The sequence below is a fragment of the Aquila chrysaetos genome, unplaced genomic scaffold (genome assembly GCF_900496995.4).
Source record: "Aquila chrysaetos chrysaetos unplaced genomic scaffold, bAquChr1.4, whole genome shotgun sequence".
NCBI lineage: Eukaryota > Metazoa > Chordata > Aves > Accipitriformes > Accipitridae > Aquila > Aquila chrysaetos.
In genome coordinates, this window is record NW_024470385.1 from 124,568 (window position 1) to 144,844 (window position 20,277).

General features: G+C 51.9%; 1 protein-coding gene across 3 annotated transcripts; it reads left to right on the forward strand.

Moving 5' to 3' along the window:
* Window positions 1-317: 317 nt before the first annotated feature.
* AUP1 (AUP1 lipid droplet regulating VLDL assembly factor) lies at window positions 318-20,235 on the forward strand. 3 transcript variants are annotated; one of them, XM_030006459.1, is made up of 12 exons: window positions 318-454; window positions 840-977; window positions 1,525-1,675; window positions 2,621-2,808; window positions 2,896-2,968; window positions 5,929-6,002; window positions 6,904-6,970; window positions 7,536-7,641; window positions 15,924-16,070; window positions 16,241-16,404; window positions 16,614-16,702; window positions 20,094-20,235. In XM_030006459.1, exons 1-12 carry the CDS (start codon window positions 405-407, stop codon window positions 20,140-20,142), a joined length of 1,296 nt encoding a protein of 431 aa, XP_029862319.1. In that variant the 5' UTR covers window positions 318-404; the 3' UTR covers window positions 20,143-20,235. The 3 variants fall into 3 exon arrangements, with proteins under 3 accessions (XP_029862319.1, XP_029862320.1, XP_029862321.1); XM_030006460.1 differs by lacking the exon at window positions 6,904-6,970 and having other exon boundaries at window positions 5,929-5,997; XM_030006461.1 differs by lacking the exons at window positions 5,929-6,002; window positions 6,904-6,970.
* Window positions 20,236-20,277: the final 42 nt, after the last annotated feature.

Consider the following 20,277-nt stretch of genomic DNA (forward strand, 5'->3'; position numbering starts at 1 on the left):
CCCTCCGGGAGGCGCGGCCCCGCCGCGAGGCACGCTGGGAGTCGTAGTCCTGAGGCGGAAGCCTGCCGGAAGCTGTAGTCCGCCGCGGGGCACGCTGGGAGCTGTAGTCCCGCCGCCAGCCGCGCCGACGGTCGTAGCGCGGCCGCCGGCGGAGAAGGGCAGGGAGGCTTTGCGGCGGGAGCAGCTCACTGGGCCCGCCGGACCCGCCAACCGCCCTCTTCGCGTCGCCGGCCGTCGAGGGCCCGTGGCGAGAGGGAGAGAGTCGGGGCGGGGGACGGGGGCGGCGCGGTGCACGCCGGGAAGGCGCCGTGCCTCCCAGGCTGCCCCGCGCGGGCCAGGCGGGCGGCCGCGGGGGAAGATGGCGGCGGGTGTCGGGCGCCGCTGAGGTACCGGCTGCGGTGGGGATGGAGCCTCCTGCGGCCCCGGGCCCCGAGCGGCTCTTCGACTCGCACCGGTGAGAGCCGCGACGGCCTGAGGGGCGTGCGTGGCCCTCTCCCGTGTTTCGCGGGAGCGGGCCGCGGGCTCCCGGGGGAGGCCCGCGCAGGAAGCCGGGGTGTCCCCGGGAGGAGGCCCCGGGGGTCCGCTGGGAGAAGGGGTATTCCACGGGAGCTCCGTGGGAAGGGTCGGGTTGTCCCTTGGGGGGACCGGTGAGGGTCCGGGGTGTGACCGGGAGGCCCGGGATGGGCTGGGTATCTCGCTGGGGAGGCCCGGGAGGTTATGCAGAACGGGGGACGCAGAGTGATCCCTGGGGAGGGCCCGGGCGAGCAGCTGGGGATCCGTCTATCCCGTAGGCATCCCAGCCATGCTCAGGCGATCTGTGCTGCTCTTTGGCCCTACAGGTTTCCGACTGATGGGTTCCTGCTTCTGGCCCTGCTGCTCTACGCACCCGTGGGGCTCTGCCTGCTCGTCCTGCGCGTCTTCATCGGCGTACACGTCTTTCTGGTCAGCTGCGCTCTGCCTGACAGCGTGCTGCGACGGTGCGTGGGCCCGGCTCTCCCCATGGCGTGGAGCTCCTCTTGTTGCCCAGGGTGGGGATGGGGTGTGCAGACAGTGCTGTGGGGCAGCATGGAGTGGGAGGGCTGCCCTTGCCTGTTTGGGGTCCTTAGCCATGGAGGAGGTTTGGCTCATGCAGGGGTTTACAGGGAGCTGTGCTTTTGGGACTCTTCATCCCCAGGACCCATGAAGGTGTCCTTCTCTGCCAAGGCTAAAGCTGGCAGTTGCCTCTTGAGTGCTCAAGGACTGATCTGGAACACTTGGATCAGCTGAGTATCCTGCTAAGACTTTCTGTGGTGGCTTGCTGCCCCATATTTCATGCTGCAGCTACAGCTCTGCAGGCAGCCTTCAGCCCCAACTGCAGCCCCCCAACAATTCCTGTCCCAGACATCTGTCATATCATTTCCATTTTGTACCAGTGTCCTTCCTGAAGTTATGTGAACTTCCAGATCTCTGTTCTGTTTATTGGGTGTGTAAGCCAGCAGTGGCTCAGACTGCAGGACTTGAGGAAACCACTTTCCCCCCTCCCAGGTTTATTGTACGTGTGATGTGCTCAGTGCTGGGCTTATTTGTGCGCCAAAGTGATCCCCAGTTTCGTGATGTCAATGTGAGGGTGTATATTGCCAACCACGTGACACAATTCGATCACAACGTCATCAATCTTCTGACCTCATGTAATACGGTGAGTAACTTGGAGCTGAGCATGGCAGGTCTGGAAGCACCTCTCTCCAACAGAAGTGCACAGAGAGCTCTTTCAGAATTTAGGTGTTGCCATGGTCGTCTTCAGTTTTTATTTATTAACCCAGGATTGCACAAGCCTTGAGTTTTTTTCTGTGGTTCAGTGGCATGCAGTTAGGCTCTGCATGAAAAAAAGAAACAGGGCAAGGAGGAACAGAAAATGTTGCACTGGGTATTGATTTTATTGAAAGAGAGTGGGCAAATCCTGTCATCCCTATCTTTTTCTGGCCTTTCACATAGGCTGTGTCAGAAGCAGGGTCGGTTGTGGGGTTTTCCCACAGCATTGGGTGCCACTTCTCTGTGTGCGGACAGCCGGCTGCGCTGCAGAGGAGTGCTGAGGGGAGCTGCATGGAGGGGCGGTGGTGCTCGGGTTATTCTGCTGGGCTGGTGGTTGTGTAACTTTCCCTGTACTCTTGTGAAATTCCTGATGTGTGCAGTTCCTGAATCAACAGGCTCTGAATGTGCCTGGGAGTGAGTTGGTTGGTCCTATATCCTGAACAGCAGTAGATTTGCTCTGTACCTGGAGAAAAGTAACTCTTGGAAGTAGCGTGTCCTTTGCCAAGCATGTCAGGAACTACTAGAGAGAACATGGGGAAACACGGTTGTTGCCCAGGGCATGGAGGGATTTCGTTTCTCTGGCAGACAGGATACAGTCTGAACTGAAGATTAGGAATCAAATTTCTAAGGAATTGGGGCCAGAGCAGTTACTGAAGCCTAGCAGTAACGTGTTCTCTGCTACTAGTGCTTTTAGCCTGGAGGTTGTTCTCTCAGCCCCCAGAGGCATTTTTGCTAATAAGCAGGAACTTTGTCTCCCACTGTCATCTGGGAAAGTAGGCCTTGAGGGGAGGGGAGGACGGCATTTCTTCCTTACTCTTGTTTGCCCTTGCAGCCTGCGTTGAATGGTGCCCCTGGCTTCATCTGCTGGTCACGGGGATTCATGGAGCTGGGAGTAACAGGAAGCCGAGCAGAGCTGGTGGATTCCCTGAAGGTGTATTCATCCCACAGGGGAAACCCACCACTGCTGCTGTTCCCAGAGGAGGCTGCCACCAATGGCCGGGCCGGCTTGCTCCGCTTCAGGTACTAGGAATGGGTATTCCTGCGGTGGGGCTGTCGTCGTTTTGTTTTAGATTTGGGGTCATTCACTGCTGAATTCTTCCTTTTCAGCTCTTGGCCGTTCTCAATCTTGGATGTGGTACAGCCAGTTGCCCTACAAGTTCAGAGGCCTTTGATCACTGTGGTGAGTCAGGGATGTAGGGCAAGGAGGAGTTGTGGAGGCGTGCACTGTGTGAGGGTCTTGGTGATGCCGTTAATTCTGCTTCTGCTTTGAAGCCTGTGGGTAGTGCAGCCTGGCCTTGTGTCCTATCACCCCAAGGACTAGCTTCTCAGTGCTAACGCTGTTTTTCGAGTGCCTTTCCCAGGGAACTTCCACTAAGTCAATACTCTTTTAGTTACACTGGCAATTTTGGTAAAAGTTTTAGTGGCTCAGCTCTCTAACAATGTGCCATCTGGCTTCATAGCATCACTCTGTCTCATCTCCTCTTCGTGAGCTCCCTTCTTTTAATGTGCTTTGAAAGAATAGCTCCAGCCACCGTGGAGACTGGCTGACATGCCAAAGGTTATGCAAGGCTCTCTGGAGTAGGTTCTTGAACTCATGTCTCCCAAATGCAGATATGTAACGTGATACAACATTAGCTTCAGAAAAGAGGCAAAGTTCATGATGGTAATACTAGCGCTGCTAATAGGTTGAAATAAAACTCTTCTCGGCTTATTTACAGAGTGAGATTTTATTGAATTTCTTATTTCTTGATAATGATTTATGGATCTACTTGATTAAAAGACACATCTTATATTTGTCTGACATTTTAGTTGATTCTCTATTGTCCGTCCTTTTAAGGTAGCAGGGCACAGTGGATAGATTTAAAGCCACTTACCAGCAGGTCACAAAACATCGCTGTCCATACTAAAACATCAGCATGCAGGTATTTTTAAAGTGAGATTCTGTTAAGGATTAGTTCTTTGCTATTTAGTGCTTTTATCGGCGCTGCAGGTAACAATATTGAGGTCTCTGTTGGTAAAGTTCAGGTTAGTACATAATGAAGAACCTAGATTATTGACTGTGATCCAGTGAACTACTGATAGCTGCCCGTGAACGGCTGTTACTTGTAAGTCTAATGTGGTCTGTTGGTGCATAACAAGAGGAATATCTGGCAGGGTGAGGAACACTGTTAGCTGGATGTGTGTAGTGATGAAAACTGTTAAAATATTATGCAAAGCTTTGATAACCCTGCTGCCAAGAAAGTGGGGCAGTAGTAGAGAGAGTTCAAGGAGGCCATAAGCATGATGCAGAATCCAGAGAGCACCACTTAAAGGCACTCACCTTAAATCAGCTTGTCAGAGAAAAGACAGAGAGATTGTTGTGGACAGCTGCTTGCATGTTGGAGAAGAGGCTTAAAAGTGGAGAATTCTCACTTTTTTTTCTGACGAAGCACACAGCAGCAGTCTTTGTAGGTACTGAGACTAAATGTTGGTACTGCACAAGTTCAGTTTTGGATTAAGATGCAGTTTTCTAACAATGAAGATACTTTAAATTTTTTAATGACTACTCCAGAGAAGTGGGAGAGCTGTCCTGTTCTGTTTATCTTTTTATGGTTTCGGCTCCTCCAAGAAATTCTGAGAGACGTGACAAGTTGAATATTTGTATGTGTATCCTTTCTTTCATGAATGTTAGGGAGAACAGCATGCACATAACTGCAGATCTGTTTGAAGATACTGGTTATAGTCACTTCTTGGCTCAGATTTTTACCTTCAGAGGTCGAACAGGACTTTTTGCCCTTCATGCACATTGGCTAAGTAAATCCTGGTGGATTTCTTACGTAATTTTAAACCATCAGAAACTTCCGAGGACTGTGAATGGTTCGGTCAGTGCTTTACAGAAAGCTTTCTTAGACACCTGTGTGATATATATCAAACAGTGGGCTGAGCAAACCACCAAATTTGGGTTTAAGAAAGAATTTTCTCCAGCTCTGATCGGTTGGAATTTTGAAGGAGGCTGTTGTTCTGTGGCACAAGGCAGCGTAACTGAAGTCTGGCTATTGGCATCACTATAAGGCCTTTGATTTTAGGTTTCTTAGATTTGTTTATCCAGGAGATGAGGCTTCTTTATATTACCCTTGGTGGCTGTGGTTTCTGGGCTTTTCTCGTTTATAGCACCTCTTTCCAGGCCATGGAGTAAACTAGGCACGAGGCCTGTCTTGGAGCCACACTGCTTTGGTCGAGGACGAAGTCAGGTGTAAAAGAAGCCAAGGCAGCTACATTGTGAGCTGTAGATCGTGAGATGGTGTTCTCACCGGCTTGTGGAAACTTTGCTCACTGCAGGATAAGAGTAACCAACTACAAAAATCCTAGGAACAACGTCCATTCAATAGCAAATTCTTTAGAATCATTGAAAAGTGTAGATTGGGGGGAATGTCTGGAGGTCTTTACTTCAGCTTTCTGCTCACAGTCAGACTGGCTTCTGAGTATGATCCAGCTGCTCTGGGCTGTGTCCCGTTGAGAAGGATGGAGAGCCCACCACTTCAGAGTGCCTGTTCCAGTGCTCTCTGCTGGCAGGCATCACAGTACTTCTTACGGAAAAGGTTATTTACTAATTTTTAGAAAAAGGAAGAAATTAATAAATTACAGCTCACCTTTAATGATTTATCTTCAAAGAGAAGAGTTGCTTAAGGCTTCACAGTGTGGCCTCTTTGGAAATGAAGAGAGAAAGCTTATGGGAGTTGAGACATTACATGGGCTGTTCCCATCAGTATAAGGGAGGATTGTTTGTGGTTCTAAGGAAGTGTTAGTAGGTGTTAAAGGCATTTTCAGTCCTTTCTAAAGGCACAATCTAGTAGGGAATGTGGGGATATTGAAGGAAAATCTTGCTGTCCTAGTGGTAGGAAAAGATGACTCAGAGCAGTGAAAACTTTGACTGTCTTCCTCTGCCTGTTGAAGACTAATGAAGGTGAATCTGCCCTGGGGCTTGCCCTCACTGCACCCTGGGTTTGCCATTCCTTCTTTCCCAGTCCTCCACACCTCTCTACCCACGTATCTGTTACTCGCTGCCATGGCTTAGCTGTGTTCTGCCCGCCTGCTTCCCTGATGGAGACCTGACTAGCTCGTGTTTTGTGGGCCGCAATCTCATTGTGCTCTCTTCCCCAGAGTGTGGCTGACTCCTCCTGGATTACAGAGCTGCTCTGGACCTTCTTTGTTCCCTTCACAGTTTATCAAGTAAGGTACTATCTCTCTCTCTCTTTCATTTGGGGCAGGGTTTAGGGTGGGCAGAGAGCCTGACGTTTTTGCCGTTGTAGTAAGAGATCTTTTGGTGTGCGCTAATGCGCACCCTCATTGTGGTATCTCAGCATGGCTTTGTTCAGCATTATTTGGTTCATGCCAGGTCCAGCTTCTGGACAAGCTTCAACCAGCTTCTGAAGTGGAAGGGCTCTTGGTTCCTGTATTGAGTTGGTGAAGGAGAGGAGTCTCTCAGGGCTTTTATGTCAAGTTTGCCGGCTATATTTTTGAAGCTAGCTGCTCTGCTGTAACTCACCCCAGGGTCGCTCAAGTCCCGTGGGTGATTCCCTGCAGGCAGCTCGGTCCTCTAGCGTCTGTCTCTTCCCTGCAATCCCTTGTAAATTGCAGAGGTGGTTCAGACACCTGTCTAGGGCCCAGGTGAGCCCAGACTGGCCGAGTAGCTTTGGTGGAATAAGGGTCCATAGGCAGCGGAAGGGGCTTGGCGTCAGATTTAGGGGTTGGGGTATTTCAGTAAAGAAAAGTCTTGTGCTGTAGCTTTCCTCAGCCATATCTGGCTCGAGTCTTGCTGATCTGTTTTCTACTTTCATGTTAACGGCAGCGTCTCCTCATTTGGGGCCTTTCTGGGAGCTTTGTTAGGAGATACTTCACATGTTACGCTTGAGTGCTAATAAAGATTCAATGAGCCAGTTTTGTCTTCTGAGCCATGCCTTGCCCTTAATTTTGCAAGCTAGTGTTGAGGTTTGACGCTCGTCTTGCGGGAAGAGATTTGGGGTGAGCAGGGAGAGCTGAGGTGGGGATAGCACCATTGCACTATTGATCCCAGATGGGGCTGGCTCCTCCAGCAGCCCCTGAAGCAGTCAGCCCAGTGCTGTTGTCCCCATTCAGGTGGATGCCGTCTGTCCCCAGACGAGCTGAAGAACTGAGTGAGGATTTTGCGCTCCGAGTTCAGGAGGTAGGAGGATGATGTGGGAGAGGGATGTGTAGGACTGCTGCAATTTGGGATGGTCACAGAGGAGAGTGGGGTGCAAGCAGAGTTGCAAAGGGCATTTCTGGATGGGTGTGTTTGTATGATGGGAACTCTGGCCCGTATTTATTGCCCCTTATAATTATTCAGTCTTTCCATAGTCTATTTGCTAGCCCCCATTTATCCTTTCTGCCAGCTATCAAGGCTCTCCCCATCTAGTTCAAACCTTTCACTCCCTTTTCGTAATACCACAAATCAAATAAAGTGATTGTTTCTCCACCTTTCCCTTATGTGCTGGGTACTTCATAGTTCCTGTATCTCCCTGTCAGCCTGTTTTGGCAGGATGATATTGCCTACTCCTGGTCCTTCATGTGCTCCATGCAACACTGAAATGCATCACTGAGGCCCTGGAGAAATCAGTTCCCAGTCCTCTTCCCCTCGCTGTGGCTCCACGCAGGCTTGTACATCTGATACACTCCCCTGCAAGATGGGAATGCCTGGGTTATACATGTTGTGTGTTGTGTACATGTGACTCTTGTCTACATTTCTGCAGCTCTTGGCCATGGAGCTGGGTGTGGTATCCACACGGCTCACTGCAGCAGATAAAACTGAACACATGAAGAGGCTGAGACACACATCGGTTCTCCCCTTTGCCCCAGGTAGGTGTCCTGGGTAGTGTCCTGACTATAGAGCTGTGTTGCCTTTCGTTGGTGTGGCAACCTGGTTCAGGAACGGCACGGCGACCAGCCCCAGGCCGCTCGGGCCATCAGCTCACGGACACCAATGTGGTGGACGGCAAATGGCGTTTATTTGTGAGTGACACGGCATTATATAGCTTGGGTTTATGATGTCACTTCCGTCCACTTACCTCATAAACTAAGCGCTATTGCCTACCTGGAGAGGGGCCCTATCTTTCCGTACAGCACGACATCTTCCGGCCGCCAGACCCTAACTACCCACATTTCCCCCCCCCTATGCATAATTAAATTGGTTAAAATACAACAATCTTAAAAAAGATGCATATTGCAATCTTGGATAAAAAAAACATAGTAAATACATCTTGGTCTAATTCTATGTATCATTACAATCCTAAATATACATATACTACAATCTTGAATAGAAAACATAAGGCACACTAAGTGAGAGGTAACTGGGGGGTAACTAGGAACTAGAGGTAGTTAAGGGAAATTTTGAACAAGAACATTCTTAAAGCAGTTGTCGGCGTTCTATCAACATGATGTTGACCTTCTCTAGCCGGCTCTTAACAAAGGACACGAGCTTATTCAATATACAGGGTCCAAAGATCAATGCTATCATGATCATTGCGATCGGCCCTATCAAGGTAGATATCAGAGTGGTCAGCCATGGTGAACGGTTGAACAACGATGTGAACCAATTTTGTTGTGCCTCTCGTTCCCTTCTCCGTTTTTCCAATCCCTCTCGCAATTTGGCCATAGTGTCTCTCACTATTCCGGTGTGGTCCGCATATACACAACACTCTTCCCTTAGTGCAGCGCACAACCCTCCTTGTTGTAAGAGCATCAGGTCTAATCCTCTTCGATTTTGCAAAACTACTTCCAATAATGATCTAAGTGATTGTTCTAATGCACTTATCGATTGTTCAGTTCTATCCAGGTCTTCATCTACTGCCATCCTCAAGGCGCCAAGTTCTTTGCTCTGCTGTACCAAGGATGCTACTCCTGTACCTATTCCCGCACCCCCTATGATCATTAGAGTAGCTATTGTTAGTGCTGTAAGGGGTTCTCGTTTTGACAGATGGTGTTCTGGGGTAATGTGTGAGTCGTAGACGGAGTCTTCGGAGTGGTAAAAGATTTTGGGGACTATAGTTACCTGGACACAATACTCTGAGGATCCATCAAATTTTTCCAACGACAAACAAGGTGTAACTCCCATAGTAGAACAAACCCACTTGGTATTGTTGGCCGGTATTAACCACTTTGCAGGGGTTTTATCTCGTATTTTATTAACACACAGTTGTTCTTTGTGCTTTGGGACTTTACCTACACACACGCCGCCTCCCACCACCCGCGCTAATGTAATTCCTTGCTTTTCTGTGTCCCACCTACACTGGGTTGGATTCGAGGCATTCACCCGTATGGGCGTGTCATTTACTCCTGCAGCCTCATAAAAGGGTGATTCTATTCCGTAGCACAGCCAACAGTGTTCCGTAAGATTTGGGTTAGTTTTGTTTAGTACTTGGTAGCTAGCTTGCATTATTTTCCAGAGAGGATTTCTATAAGGAATTTTGGTGGCGCGTGTCGCTGCCGGTGCGGTGCGTGTCGCTACGGGTGCGGTACATGTTGCTACGGGTGCGGTACGTGTCGCTACGGGTACGGTATGTGTCGCTATGGGTACGGTAATATGATTTTTTGTCGATGTTTTTTGGTTGTTGGTCTCTTTAGTCACGTGGCCCTGATTGGGAATAGTCAGGACCGCGTCATTAACAAGTGCCTGGTTGGGACCTACTGGCAGTGGATCATTCGGGGCAACCTCCTTTTTTATGAGAATTAAACCACCCTTGTCTGTCCCTGGTTCTGTGTACCTTATTCCCCAAACTCTTCCAAGTAACCAACTGTCCTCTAAGGGCTTGGTAACATTTAAGAAGAGGTATTGACAATTCCCCCGTCCTTTGAATCCTTGCGGTGGAGTGCATCCATATGGACCCCACCGGACTTTTAGGTATTTGTCTCTACCACTACCTGGAATCCAAGCAGGGGCAATGGTCTCACATCCCCAATAACCACAATAGTACTGATTAGGGGAGTTGTAATACCCCTTTCCAGGATTCGAGCTAGGGCACATATAAAATCCTAGGTATTCCCAACATCGGTCTCTTGGGACAAGCTGACACAGAGAGGCACTAAAGCTCGGCGCACCTGGTGTTATTTGAGTTGCGATAATTTGCTGATCCTCAAATCGAAGGAGGGACCATTTGAATGGCTGGTGGGGATGGTGCTCTGATCCTACCTGTCTTACAGTGACAAGCTCTAAAATCAAGATCATGCAGAGGCAACGTAGCCCCCCCTTTTGGGGGCCATGTTGCCATCGTTTGGATTCCGCTGGTGTGGAGCTTCCAGGTGCGGACAGGATGCTTGTCGATTTGTCGTCCTCTCTTGCCACCGGGGTGTACGGGTTACGAGGACGTCCGATGATATGGTCCTGTGGACAAAAACTCACAGTTTTCATTAGCTTTATTCTGGAGGTCCGGTTTAATAGACTTAAGTGGACACCACTTAACTTTGCCATCTTTTCTGACTGCAGCATACCCTCGCCCTGTCAGGACTAGTCTCCACCCTTGTTCCCATTCTCCCAGCTCATTTTTGATTACAACTAACGGGCCTTCTTCTAGCGCTTGGGTGGCCCAATGTTTTTAAGTGGGGCCATTCGGCTCTTCCCCCTGGGGAACTGATTTAGCGCTAAAAGGGTGGTCGCTAGCAGACGTGGTTGGTCTCCCGGGGGAATGGCGTTGGCAAAACCTTCTGTTTTTGCCAACACCTCTAATTTAGATTTCAGAGTTTGATTTGCTCGTTCAACTATAGCTTGTCCTGTGCTATTATATGGAATACCGTGTGTTAAGGTGATACCCCATTTTAAAGCAAATGCCTGGACTGATTTAGAAATGAAGTTCGGGCCGTTGTCTGTTTTGATCTGATTAGGGACGCCAAGCCACGCCATGACCGTCAGCCAATGTTGGATGGTCGCTTTGGAGTCGGTTCTAAGGTGTTGCGTGGCTGCGATCACTCCGCTATATGTATCTACAGTTACTGCTAGCCACGCTCGAGGTTTCAGCAACTGGCAGAGTGTAAAGTCCGTCTGCCACACTTCGGAGGCCCTAAGGCCTCTGGGATTGACTCCGCCGGACCACAGTGGTGCTTTCTGACAATGGGGACACGTGGCTACTATGTGTTTCGCGTCGGTGACCGAGATCCTGCATTTCTTTGCTAGCGCTTTAGCTCCGATATGGAGAGACTCGTGTAGCTGACGGGCATCTCTTAGCGTCCACAACCCTTTTGCGGCGGCATCTGCTTTGTCGTTGCCGGTTTGAAAGAACCCTTTGATTGGGTCATGGCTGTTGACATGGATGACTGATATGGTGCCCTTTCGGGAAAAAAGTGCTTCTTCCAGCATGAGAGCTGCTGTAGATGTTGACACGCCGGGCCCCGACATGGCTAAGCAAAGCTTGGCCACGAACATCGAATCGGTCACTGTGTTGAGGTGTTCCATTGGGAACAGTCCACACGCCAGTACCACGGCCATCGCTTCTAACTGCTGGACTGAAAGCGCGCAATCGGTCATTTTAATGCAGTGCCATTCTCTTCCCGATTGCCATACCGCTGCCGCGGTTGAGGTCGCTGAGGATGCATCTGTGAAGACCGTTGGTCCCCGTTGGGGCCGATCCATGACCTTCCGCGGGAGGTCGATATTGACAATCGCCAGCATTTGGGTCCAGGGGGGTTTTGTAGCATACCGGACTTCTCCGTCAAATCCAGCGAGAGCTATAGCTAGATGCTCTGACATTGCCACTGATTGCGTTGGGAGCTGTTTGCGAAAGGGTAAGTATATCTTGGCGGGTTCAATGCCTAGGTGTCTCAGGGCGAGTTTTCTGCCTTTCATGATGAGGTTACCAAGGCACTCGACTCCTGGAGAGAATGCACGTGACGGTTTTCCCCGGACTATCCATTGTATTGGTTGGGCTTTTTCAGGGGGCCCCTGGGCTAGTGCCCCTACTCCCCCTCCCTCCGTGAAATGTACATACAGATCGAGTGGAACATCTGGGTTCCACCGGGCGAGCGTGCTTGACGATGCCTGTTGCTCGATAAAGTCAAGAGAGTTCATTGCTGCCGTCGTCAGAGTTTTTTGTTCCCATGGGTTCTTTCCTTTTAGAAGATCGTACAGGGGCGCCATGATTTCGGGGGGGATCAGGACAATGTTGCGGAGCCATTGCAGGGACCCCACTAACTGCTGCATGTCGTGGAGTGTTTTGATGTTCCGACAGATTTTTATCTGCGGGGCGGTTACGTAAGAAGCTGTGATCCCCACCCCCAAAAAGGTTACACACGGTCCTCTTTTAACTTTCGCGCCCGCGATCTCGAACCCGTTTGTTTTTAAAGTTTCCGAGACTGTTGATACTAGCTGGTCTACCTGACTTCCTGTCGGCGCGGCGATCAAGATATCGTCCATGTATTGAATGATAGTCGCAGTTGAGTCGCTTCGTCGAACCGGTGCCAACGCTCGATCCACTGTAATCTGGCAGATAGTAGGCGAGTTGATCATTCCTTGAGGCAGCACTTTCCACTGGAAACGTAGGTTGGGGCGTTGACTGTTTGGGAATACGACAGAAAAAGCAAACCGCTCCTTGTCCTCCTCATGCAAGGGTATCGAAAAGAAACAGTCTTTAATATCAAGGATGGCGCAAGGTTGCCCTTCTGGTATCATAGAGTTCATGGGCAACAGCGTTTGGACGGGACCCATTGGTTGAATTTTCTTGTTTACTTCACGTAGGTCATGGAGGAGGTGAAACCCTTCGCCCGTTCGTTTGGGTATTACAAAAACTGGGGTATTCCATGGGCTAGTGGAAGGCTCTATATGACCTTGTTGTAATTCGCGGTCGACTAGCTCAAGAAGAGCGTCCATTCGAGGCTTTGAGAGGGGCCGCTGCTCGACCCACACTGGGTCGGACGATTTCCATGTCAGTCTAATTGGTGGGAGTGGGTATGCAGCAGTGGCCCTTATGGTAAATTTATCACCCTGGCTTTTAATAGGGCTAGAGCGTCCCTTCCCAACAGAGGTGGGACTCCTGACATGACATATGGGAAGAGGATAATGGTTTCCTCCGGTCCTTTTTCAGTGTGAAGCGTGATTGCTACTAATTGAGCGCTTTTCTGAGCTCGGGTTAATCCCCCGACTCCACCCACCATGGGGGCATCTTCCAATTTCCAACGTGGGGGCCAGTTTGTCTCAGGGATAACTGTAACATCTGCTCCGGTATCGATCAAAAAGGGGACACTAATGGTGATGTCATTTAAGATATCATAGAGGGAACAGATCCCCCACACCACTGGCGGGTTATCACACTTTACTGCCAGGGCCACCCTGGGGTCTCGCCCCCAGGGGGAGGTCCTTGCTGTCCCCGTGGTGGAAACAGGTTCGGCTGAATCGCCGGTTGAGCCACAAAGTTGGTCGCTTCTCAAGGGGGTAGCGGGTTTGGGAGTGCTTCGCCCCATCTGGGGTTGGCATAGGTGGGCCGCCTCACGTCCCAAGTGGGAGAGGGCTGTGCGCGGCCCGGGTGCCCCCTCCCCCTCCCGTTTCCCTGAGTTTTAGATCTACATTCTTTAGCAAAATGTCCTTTCTTTCCGCAGGCCCAACACGGTCCTCTGGGTCAGTTCTGGCGCGGGGAAAGCGCTGTTAGTGGGTCCCCCAACCGAGGGCAGTTTGTCACAACGTGGCCCGCCCGGCCACATTTAAAACATGCCATTACATCAGCTATTGCTGTACGGACAGCCACCTGAATCGGGGCTAGATGCTCTTCCTTTGCGACATGCTTAATCATGTCTGCAATACTTGACCCCACTGGCAGTGATCGTAGGATTTCTTTGGTTGCCGAATTGCACTGCTGACGTAAGCAATCTGCAACAACCGGGCCCTTCGCTTCCGAGGGCAGGGTCGAGGAGTCGACCGCTGCCTGGAGGCGATCCACAAATTGTGTAAAGCTCTCGCTTTCATTTTGTTTTATTGTGGACCATGGCGATGGCTTGACAATAACTCTAGAGGCTGTGCGAATAGCTTCTCTGGCTGCACGAGTAGTTGTCATTACTTCATGGGCCCGCAGGCCCTGGGCTTGCGCCTGGGGGGTAATCATTGTGGGGTCTGTGCCCATTAACCGCTGCAGGCTGGAGCCATGCAGTGGATGTTCCGCTCCAGTTACTTGGGCCAGTTGCCTCGCACACTTGTCCTCCCATTCTTGTTTAAAAACAATCATCCCTGCCCCATCAAAGATCAATCTGCAAGTTTGTTTTATGTCAAACGGGAGCATGTCGTCTCCCCCGAAGACACCATCTATGAGGTGGAGACCATGGCCGAATTAAGTCCTTTATCCGCATTTGCCTTAACGATCGTTTGTATATCCTTAGGGTTTATTGGGGAGTGGACCCTCTGTCCCCCTTCCGTCACCCGGACCGGGAATGCTAGTGCAGCCGATGGGGCCCAATCGGCGCATGCGATCTTTATTTTTCTCCAGTCCGTGAGGGGGATTTCTCCCCGCGGTTCCTCTTTAATTCGGATGGGAATATTTTGGCTCTTAACTTTGTTTATCTCCGTCTCTTCCTCCTCTAAGTTTGAATCGGTTGCGAGCCACTCGTCCCAGCCGGTGTCTGATCCAGAGTCGGAACTCGACTGACCGGCTATTTCCGGTTTCCAGTACCTCCCTTGCGGGCGGGCCGTTCCCTCCCTCTTGGCTCGCCCCTCCCTCTTGGTTCGGCCCGCCCTCTGCTCGGCGGGGTGTTTGCCCTGTGAGGGCATTTTTTCAGATGGCCGCTCTGACTGGCTTTCCGCCCTTCGCTCACGCTCCCCTCCCCTTCCCGGTCGCCCCCACCACATTCCTCCTTCCCGTTCTCCTCCCCTTGCCTTTTGTGTGCGCTTCTTAGTACTAGCGCTTCCTCCCTATTCCCGCCAAAGGCATCCTCGCCCCGCCGTCTGCCTTTCTGCTCGGCGCCATCTTGGGGCGCGTAAGGCGGTGGTCCGGCCCAGATTTCCCCAGACTCTGATTTCTCCGCGGCGCTTCTGCCCTCCTCGGTAGCCCACCCCAGAAGGATTTAGCTCGTTTCTGTCCCTCCGTAAGCGGGTCAGGGTTCGGGAGTTGAGGGGACGCATCGCCCTCTTGCAGATTTTTAGGCCCAGCAGAATCATCACCGTCTGGGGGGTGCAAAGTCTGCGTGGCTGCTCCGACTCCCAATTTTGGGGTGGTCTGCAAACAGTTCTTTGCCGCCCTCCAGGTGTCCTGTTCTTGTATGGCCTTCCGCAGGGCCTGTATGACTTTCCCCCACGACTTAAGATTTTTTGCGGAACCCGAGGACATCGTCTCCTCGGCTAACGCTTTAGTGCATTTATCCCACACTTCGGGGTGGAGAATATCCAGGGGCTGGTCAATGACCCCAATTTGCAAAAGCCTCGCAACTGCGAGAGTAAAATCTTTGGGTTTACAGTCAATACCCCACTGTGTATGTAATTGTGATACGACCTTCACAAGGGCTTCCATCGTCCTTGTTGGTCCGGGAGCGTCCTCCCCGCCGGGCTGGTCCTGCCGCTCCGGCCGCCGTTCACCTGTCCAGGCGATGAGCCCGGGTTTCGGCACCACTTGTTGCCTTTCGTTGGCGTGGCAACCTGGTTCAGGAACGGCACAGCGACCAGCCCCAGGCCGCTCGGGCCATCAGCTCACAGACACCAATGTGGTGGACGGCAAATGGCGTTTAGTTGTGAGTGACATGGCATTATATAGCTTGGGTTTATGATGTCACTTCCATCCGCTTACCTCATAAACTAAGCGCTATGAGAGGGGCCCTATCTTTCCGTACAGCGTGACATCTTCCGGCCGCCAGACCCTGACTACCCACAGAGCTGCCACTTAGGCTTTGCCTTCGGGGAGGCCTCAGTCTGCTCTTGGTTACTTGTGCGTGGAAGGAGAGGAGAAGGCATGTTTGACATCCCCCTGGGGAGCGGGGGCTGCCTGTGTGCTCTAGGCTGGGGGTTGTAGCTAGCTGGCAGGGAGAGGACCACTGCTCCTGAGTGCAGACATGATGGTCGTGTGTAGGAGGTCTGGCTTTCTTATCATGCCAGTTCATTCCAAAGAAAGCGGAGCTGTTGCAACTCAAAGGCCGTGCACCTTTAGACCACCGTCTTGTGCCCACTGTTCTTTCTCTTGCAGCCTCAAGCCAGCCCCCGGCAGCCAGGCCCAGGATGTCTTCCAGCCTGACTGGCGTTGCTCCTGAGGATGTGCGGATCACGGCAATGGCTCAGCGAGTCAAGGAGGTGCTGCCTCATGTGCCTCTGGAGGTCATCAGGATAGACCTGGGTAAGCCTGGGATATTAGCAGGGGCGCAGGGTCACCTTCCATGCCAAGTTTCTGTGATACCCGAAAGCAGAAACCTTGTCCCTGCTGCACTGTGGAGCACAATGGCAGCAAGGATGCGAGTGTCCTGATGTAGCAGCCCCCTCTCTAACAGATCCTCTTTGTCCCTACAGCCCAAACCAACTGTGTGGATACCACCATTGCCAACTTGCTGGAGGGGAGAGTACTCTTCTTCCCTGAAAGTAAGGAGGCTGGTACTGACCTGCCTGCCCCGTCTACCTCCCAGGCTGCAGCTGCTTCTGGCATCCAGGGCTCCATAGCTGTGCCTTCTTCCAAGGTAATTCTGGTGGTTGTGTTGTCTCCTCTGGTCTGATGGCTCGCAGCCAGAGCGTGATGGCCTGTGTTCAGGACTAGCCATGGTGTCAGGGGAATGGAGCATTTTAAACTGGAGACCGAATTGGCATGCTGGGTCCTTGCAGAGCCACTAAGGAGGTCTCCTGGCTTTGTTTGACTGTCTCCTGATGGCTCTTATGCTTTCTGTTCCAGCCAGCTACAAAGCAATTTGCAAAGTCCCCTGTGGAGCGACACCTGTCCTTGCAGGAGCGGAAACAAGCGTTGTATGACTATGCCAGGAGGTGAGAGTCTACCCACATCTCCCCTTGTCAGAGTCCCAAACCCCCGTCCCCAGCAGTACCCGGATATGCCCCAAGCAAGGGTCAGCCCTTGCTTTGCCTTGTGTCCTCCCGTTCCTCTCCTCTGGCCCAAGACAGTGGGGCTGAGGCGGTGAACCATGGCTGAAGGAGGGGAGGCAGATGTTTGTCTGCTTTGCCTGTCCCAAGCATGCAGCCCCTTCTCATCCCTGGGAAGCGCTCTGTCTCCTGAATTGCCACTGGGGCTCTGGTTTTGGGGACTAGGTGGGATAGAAGCTGTTTGCCAGAAACACAGTTGCCGAGGAATGGGACTTAGCAAAAAAAAAAAAAAATCATTTGGTTCTTTGGTGTAACGGATTTGACTGATAGAAGTCATTGCAGGACTACAGATTTCTTTGAAATTAGTATTGATGCTGTGGAACACTCATTTTAGAAAGAAGTTTGCTGTTTGGCGACAGGGACAGTGCAGTTAATCTTCTTTGGTGTAAGTGGAGGATTACAGAGAACAGGGTGATGTGCGGAAACGGACTCCACAATCAGTGAGATTGTAAAGTAGGTATGTTTATTCAGCGCTGGGCAGCACGGGGGGTAGTCCCACCAAAGTCGTGCGTGCCCAACTCGGCAGTTCATTTCAAGTTTATACAGTCAAGTGTTACATATTCACAATACGCCTATACATATGCATGACCTGTCCCCGCTTCATATTAAAATTAGCTCCAAGAGGTCATTTCCATAGTCTCCTCTCAACTGCGCTTGCGCAGTGCCTCTTTATGGTGGTCATCTGGTGGTCGCAGAGATGAAGATAGATGACTCCTCTTCGTCACCGCTAGTAACCTTTTTTCTTGCGCAGGCTCGGTGGTTTCTTGGCATTCACCCAGGCCGCAAGACCAGTCTTGGCTGGCTCTTGGGGCCAGCTCCTGCTTCTGATCAGGAACTGTCTCTGCCTCATTGGCTGGTTCTTGGGACCAGCTCTTCTTATCAAGGACTGTCTCTATGTCAGCTAATTTCAACAACGGAAGCGCTAAACATCATCTTTCATCCCCCTTTATTATGTCTACTGAGATTCTTTTGACTCCCCTTGTCTCAAGGGAGTGAGTTTGACCTCTTTGCATGGTTTTGATGAGGCAAATATTGGAACAAGTGTCCAGTTCTGGTGTCTGGGTCTTTTTTTAGAAAAGAAACAGAAAATTCAGAATGAGTTTGGAGGGGAAGCTAAGTCTGAAAGGCTGTTTAGTCTGGCAGATAAAAGCAGAATACTAACTAGTGGTTAGAAGTTGTAGGCAGACAGACTTTACATAGGTAATGGGGTAGTTGTTTCTGAAAAGGAAGAGGATTAATCGGTGGAATAAGCTTCCAGCAGAAACGATGGCTTCTCAGTGCCTGGGTGTTTCCCGGTGAGCCTGGCTGACTCCTTAGAAGGTGCTGTAGAAGCTGCTAGAGACAATGGAGCGTTTGGCTCAGTCCAGAGTGACAAAGAGGCGTGCTTGCTGCAAGACTGGTCTCCGCTCTGTAGGGTCTCGCTGTGAAGGGGAGAACCCATCTGGTGTCACACTCCGGTGTTGCACTGAGCTTTGGTCCAGAGCACTCCAGGAGAGTCAGGAGAAGATCGTGGAGGCTCAGGGATCAGTTAAACCTTTGAGATTCTGTGGCTTTTTGACACCGCAGCAGCTTCTCCCTACTGCTGAAAGTAGGAGATGGCTGTGGTTGGAAGTTGAAGCTAGGCAAGTTCTAAGTGCCCATTTCTAAAGGGCTAGCCCTAGGTGACTCCAGGTAGCTCTTAATCACCAAGAATTTAATTTAAACAGGTCTGTTTTTCTGAAAGATCATTTCAGTTTAGAGGAATTACATCTCAGAGTAGTCCTATGGCATGGAGAACGTTAGACTGTCTTTGGAGCTGTCCCCCAGACCTTTTAACGTGAGCACAGAGATGGCTGAGGGCTCTTGCTGGATCCACTGGGCATGATCTGTTCAACAGCAAAGAAAAGAGGGTGGGAATCCTTTGCTGTGGATACCCCACCTGACTTTATTGCTATTCTGCGTGCTGATCTTTTATGTCCCTTTTCTGAGGCTCTTCTGACTTCTGGCTATAGAGTAGTGATCTCTATACTTCTGTGAGAGGAAGGGATCCCATCAGGAGTTGGAAAGGCGATTGTGCTCCTCATCTTTCTTTACTCCAGAGAAGGGCCTTCCTTACTGTCCTAGACTCGAGAGGAGGTACGTGTCCGTCTCAAGTTCTGAGTGACGGCAGCAACCCCTGTCACTCAGCCATTTCAAGTTCCGAAAAGGTTTGCAGCTCAAGGCTTGCTGAATGTTTTGCTTTCATATGACCCTCTGCCCAGGCTGCTGAAAGTGCTTGTGATTCAGTGAGGTGTGCCTGTTCTTGGGGGAGGATTTTGGTTTTTCAGCACGGTTCGTTCCCCAGCTAGCTGGCGTTTAATGGCAGCGCATGCAGGACGTGGCAGAAGCCGGGCGTTTGTCAGTTCAGGGTGGTGGTCACAGAGTCTGGTGGTCTTGCAGTGTCACCTCTCTGTTCTCTGTCTTTGGTCTGGCACCTTTTACTGCCTCTGTGACCTGGAGTGTGCACGTATCTCGTCCAAACTGAGGTGTAAGGCTTAGCTTCCGTGGTCCCGCACTCGGGGACTGTTACAGCTTCGTACCAGCAGTCCGCTCTGCTCCCATGTGTGCTTTTTAGCTTACCCAGGTGGAGCATTCTGGACGCAGGCTGGTAACATGCCTGGAGTTGTTGGATGTTGAATGGCCGGGGCTCTGCTGGCAGGGCGGTTTGAGAGAACCGTCATGTCGGGAAACCTTGCCGGGGAAACGTCCATCCTGAAAGCTGGGCAGTGACCCCTTCGGGGCCCAGAGCTGCTGCTGGCGGTCCCCAGCAGGCTCCTGCGGCTCGGTCCGACTCGGCCCACGCTTGGTTCGTGCTCTGTTGGACTTGTCCCCAGCAGTGACTTTAGTTAGCCTTCCGGCTTTCCCGCACCAGCGTCCGCTGCCTGCCGGGTTCACCGGAGTTTCCTTAGGCTCTAGGGGAGCTGGAAATGAAGACGGGGGTCCGATGCGAGTGAGCGCAGGGTGTGGGGGGCTCAGTTGCTGGCGCAGGGAGGGCCTCCAGCTGCGCACCTCGGGAGCGGCGGGGGGGGGCGAGGGTCACCTCAGCTGCCCGGCCCCCTCGCCCCTCCGGCCCCCTCGCCCCTCCGGCCCCGGCCCTTCGGGGTTCTCTCCTCTCTTCCCACCCGCTCCCCTCTCTGAGCGACGCTCAGGCGGAGCTTCCCGGTCGGGTTTCTGGGAGGGGCGGTCCCAAGCAGCGTCCTCCGTCGGCAGAGCCCCGGGGCTAGCTCCCGGCCCGGCCTGACGGCGCTTTCTCCCGCAGGAGGTTCGCCGAGAAGCACGGCGCGGCGCGGGCCGGCGACAGCCCCTGAAGCGGGCGCGGCGGGGCGGGCCCGGAAGCGCCCGTGCCCTGCGCGGCCGGGCCGGGGCGCCCCCTGGCGGCGGAAATAAACGGCGGCAGCGTCTGGCGCGGCTCGGCTCTGCGGGCGCCGGGGGAGGGGCGGGGC

Coding starts and splice junctions, on each gene's coding strand:
- AUP1 (XM_030006459.1), top strand. CDS start 405: ATGGAGCCTCCTGCGGCCCCGGGCCCCGAGCGGCTCTTCGACTCGCAC. Junction 1,676..2,620: donor TTCTGACCTCATGTAATACG/GTGAGTAACTTG, acceptor TTGCCCTTGCAG/CCTGCGTTGAATGGTGCCCC. Junction 16,703..20,093: donor TTGTATGACTATGCCAGGAG/GTGAGAGTCTAC, acceptor TTTCTCCCGCAG/GAGGTTCGCCGAGAAGCACG.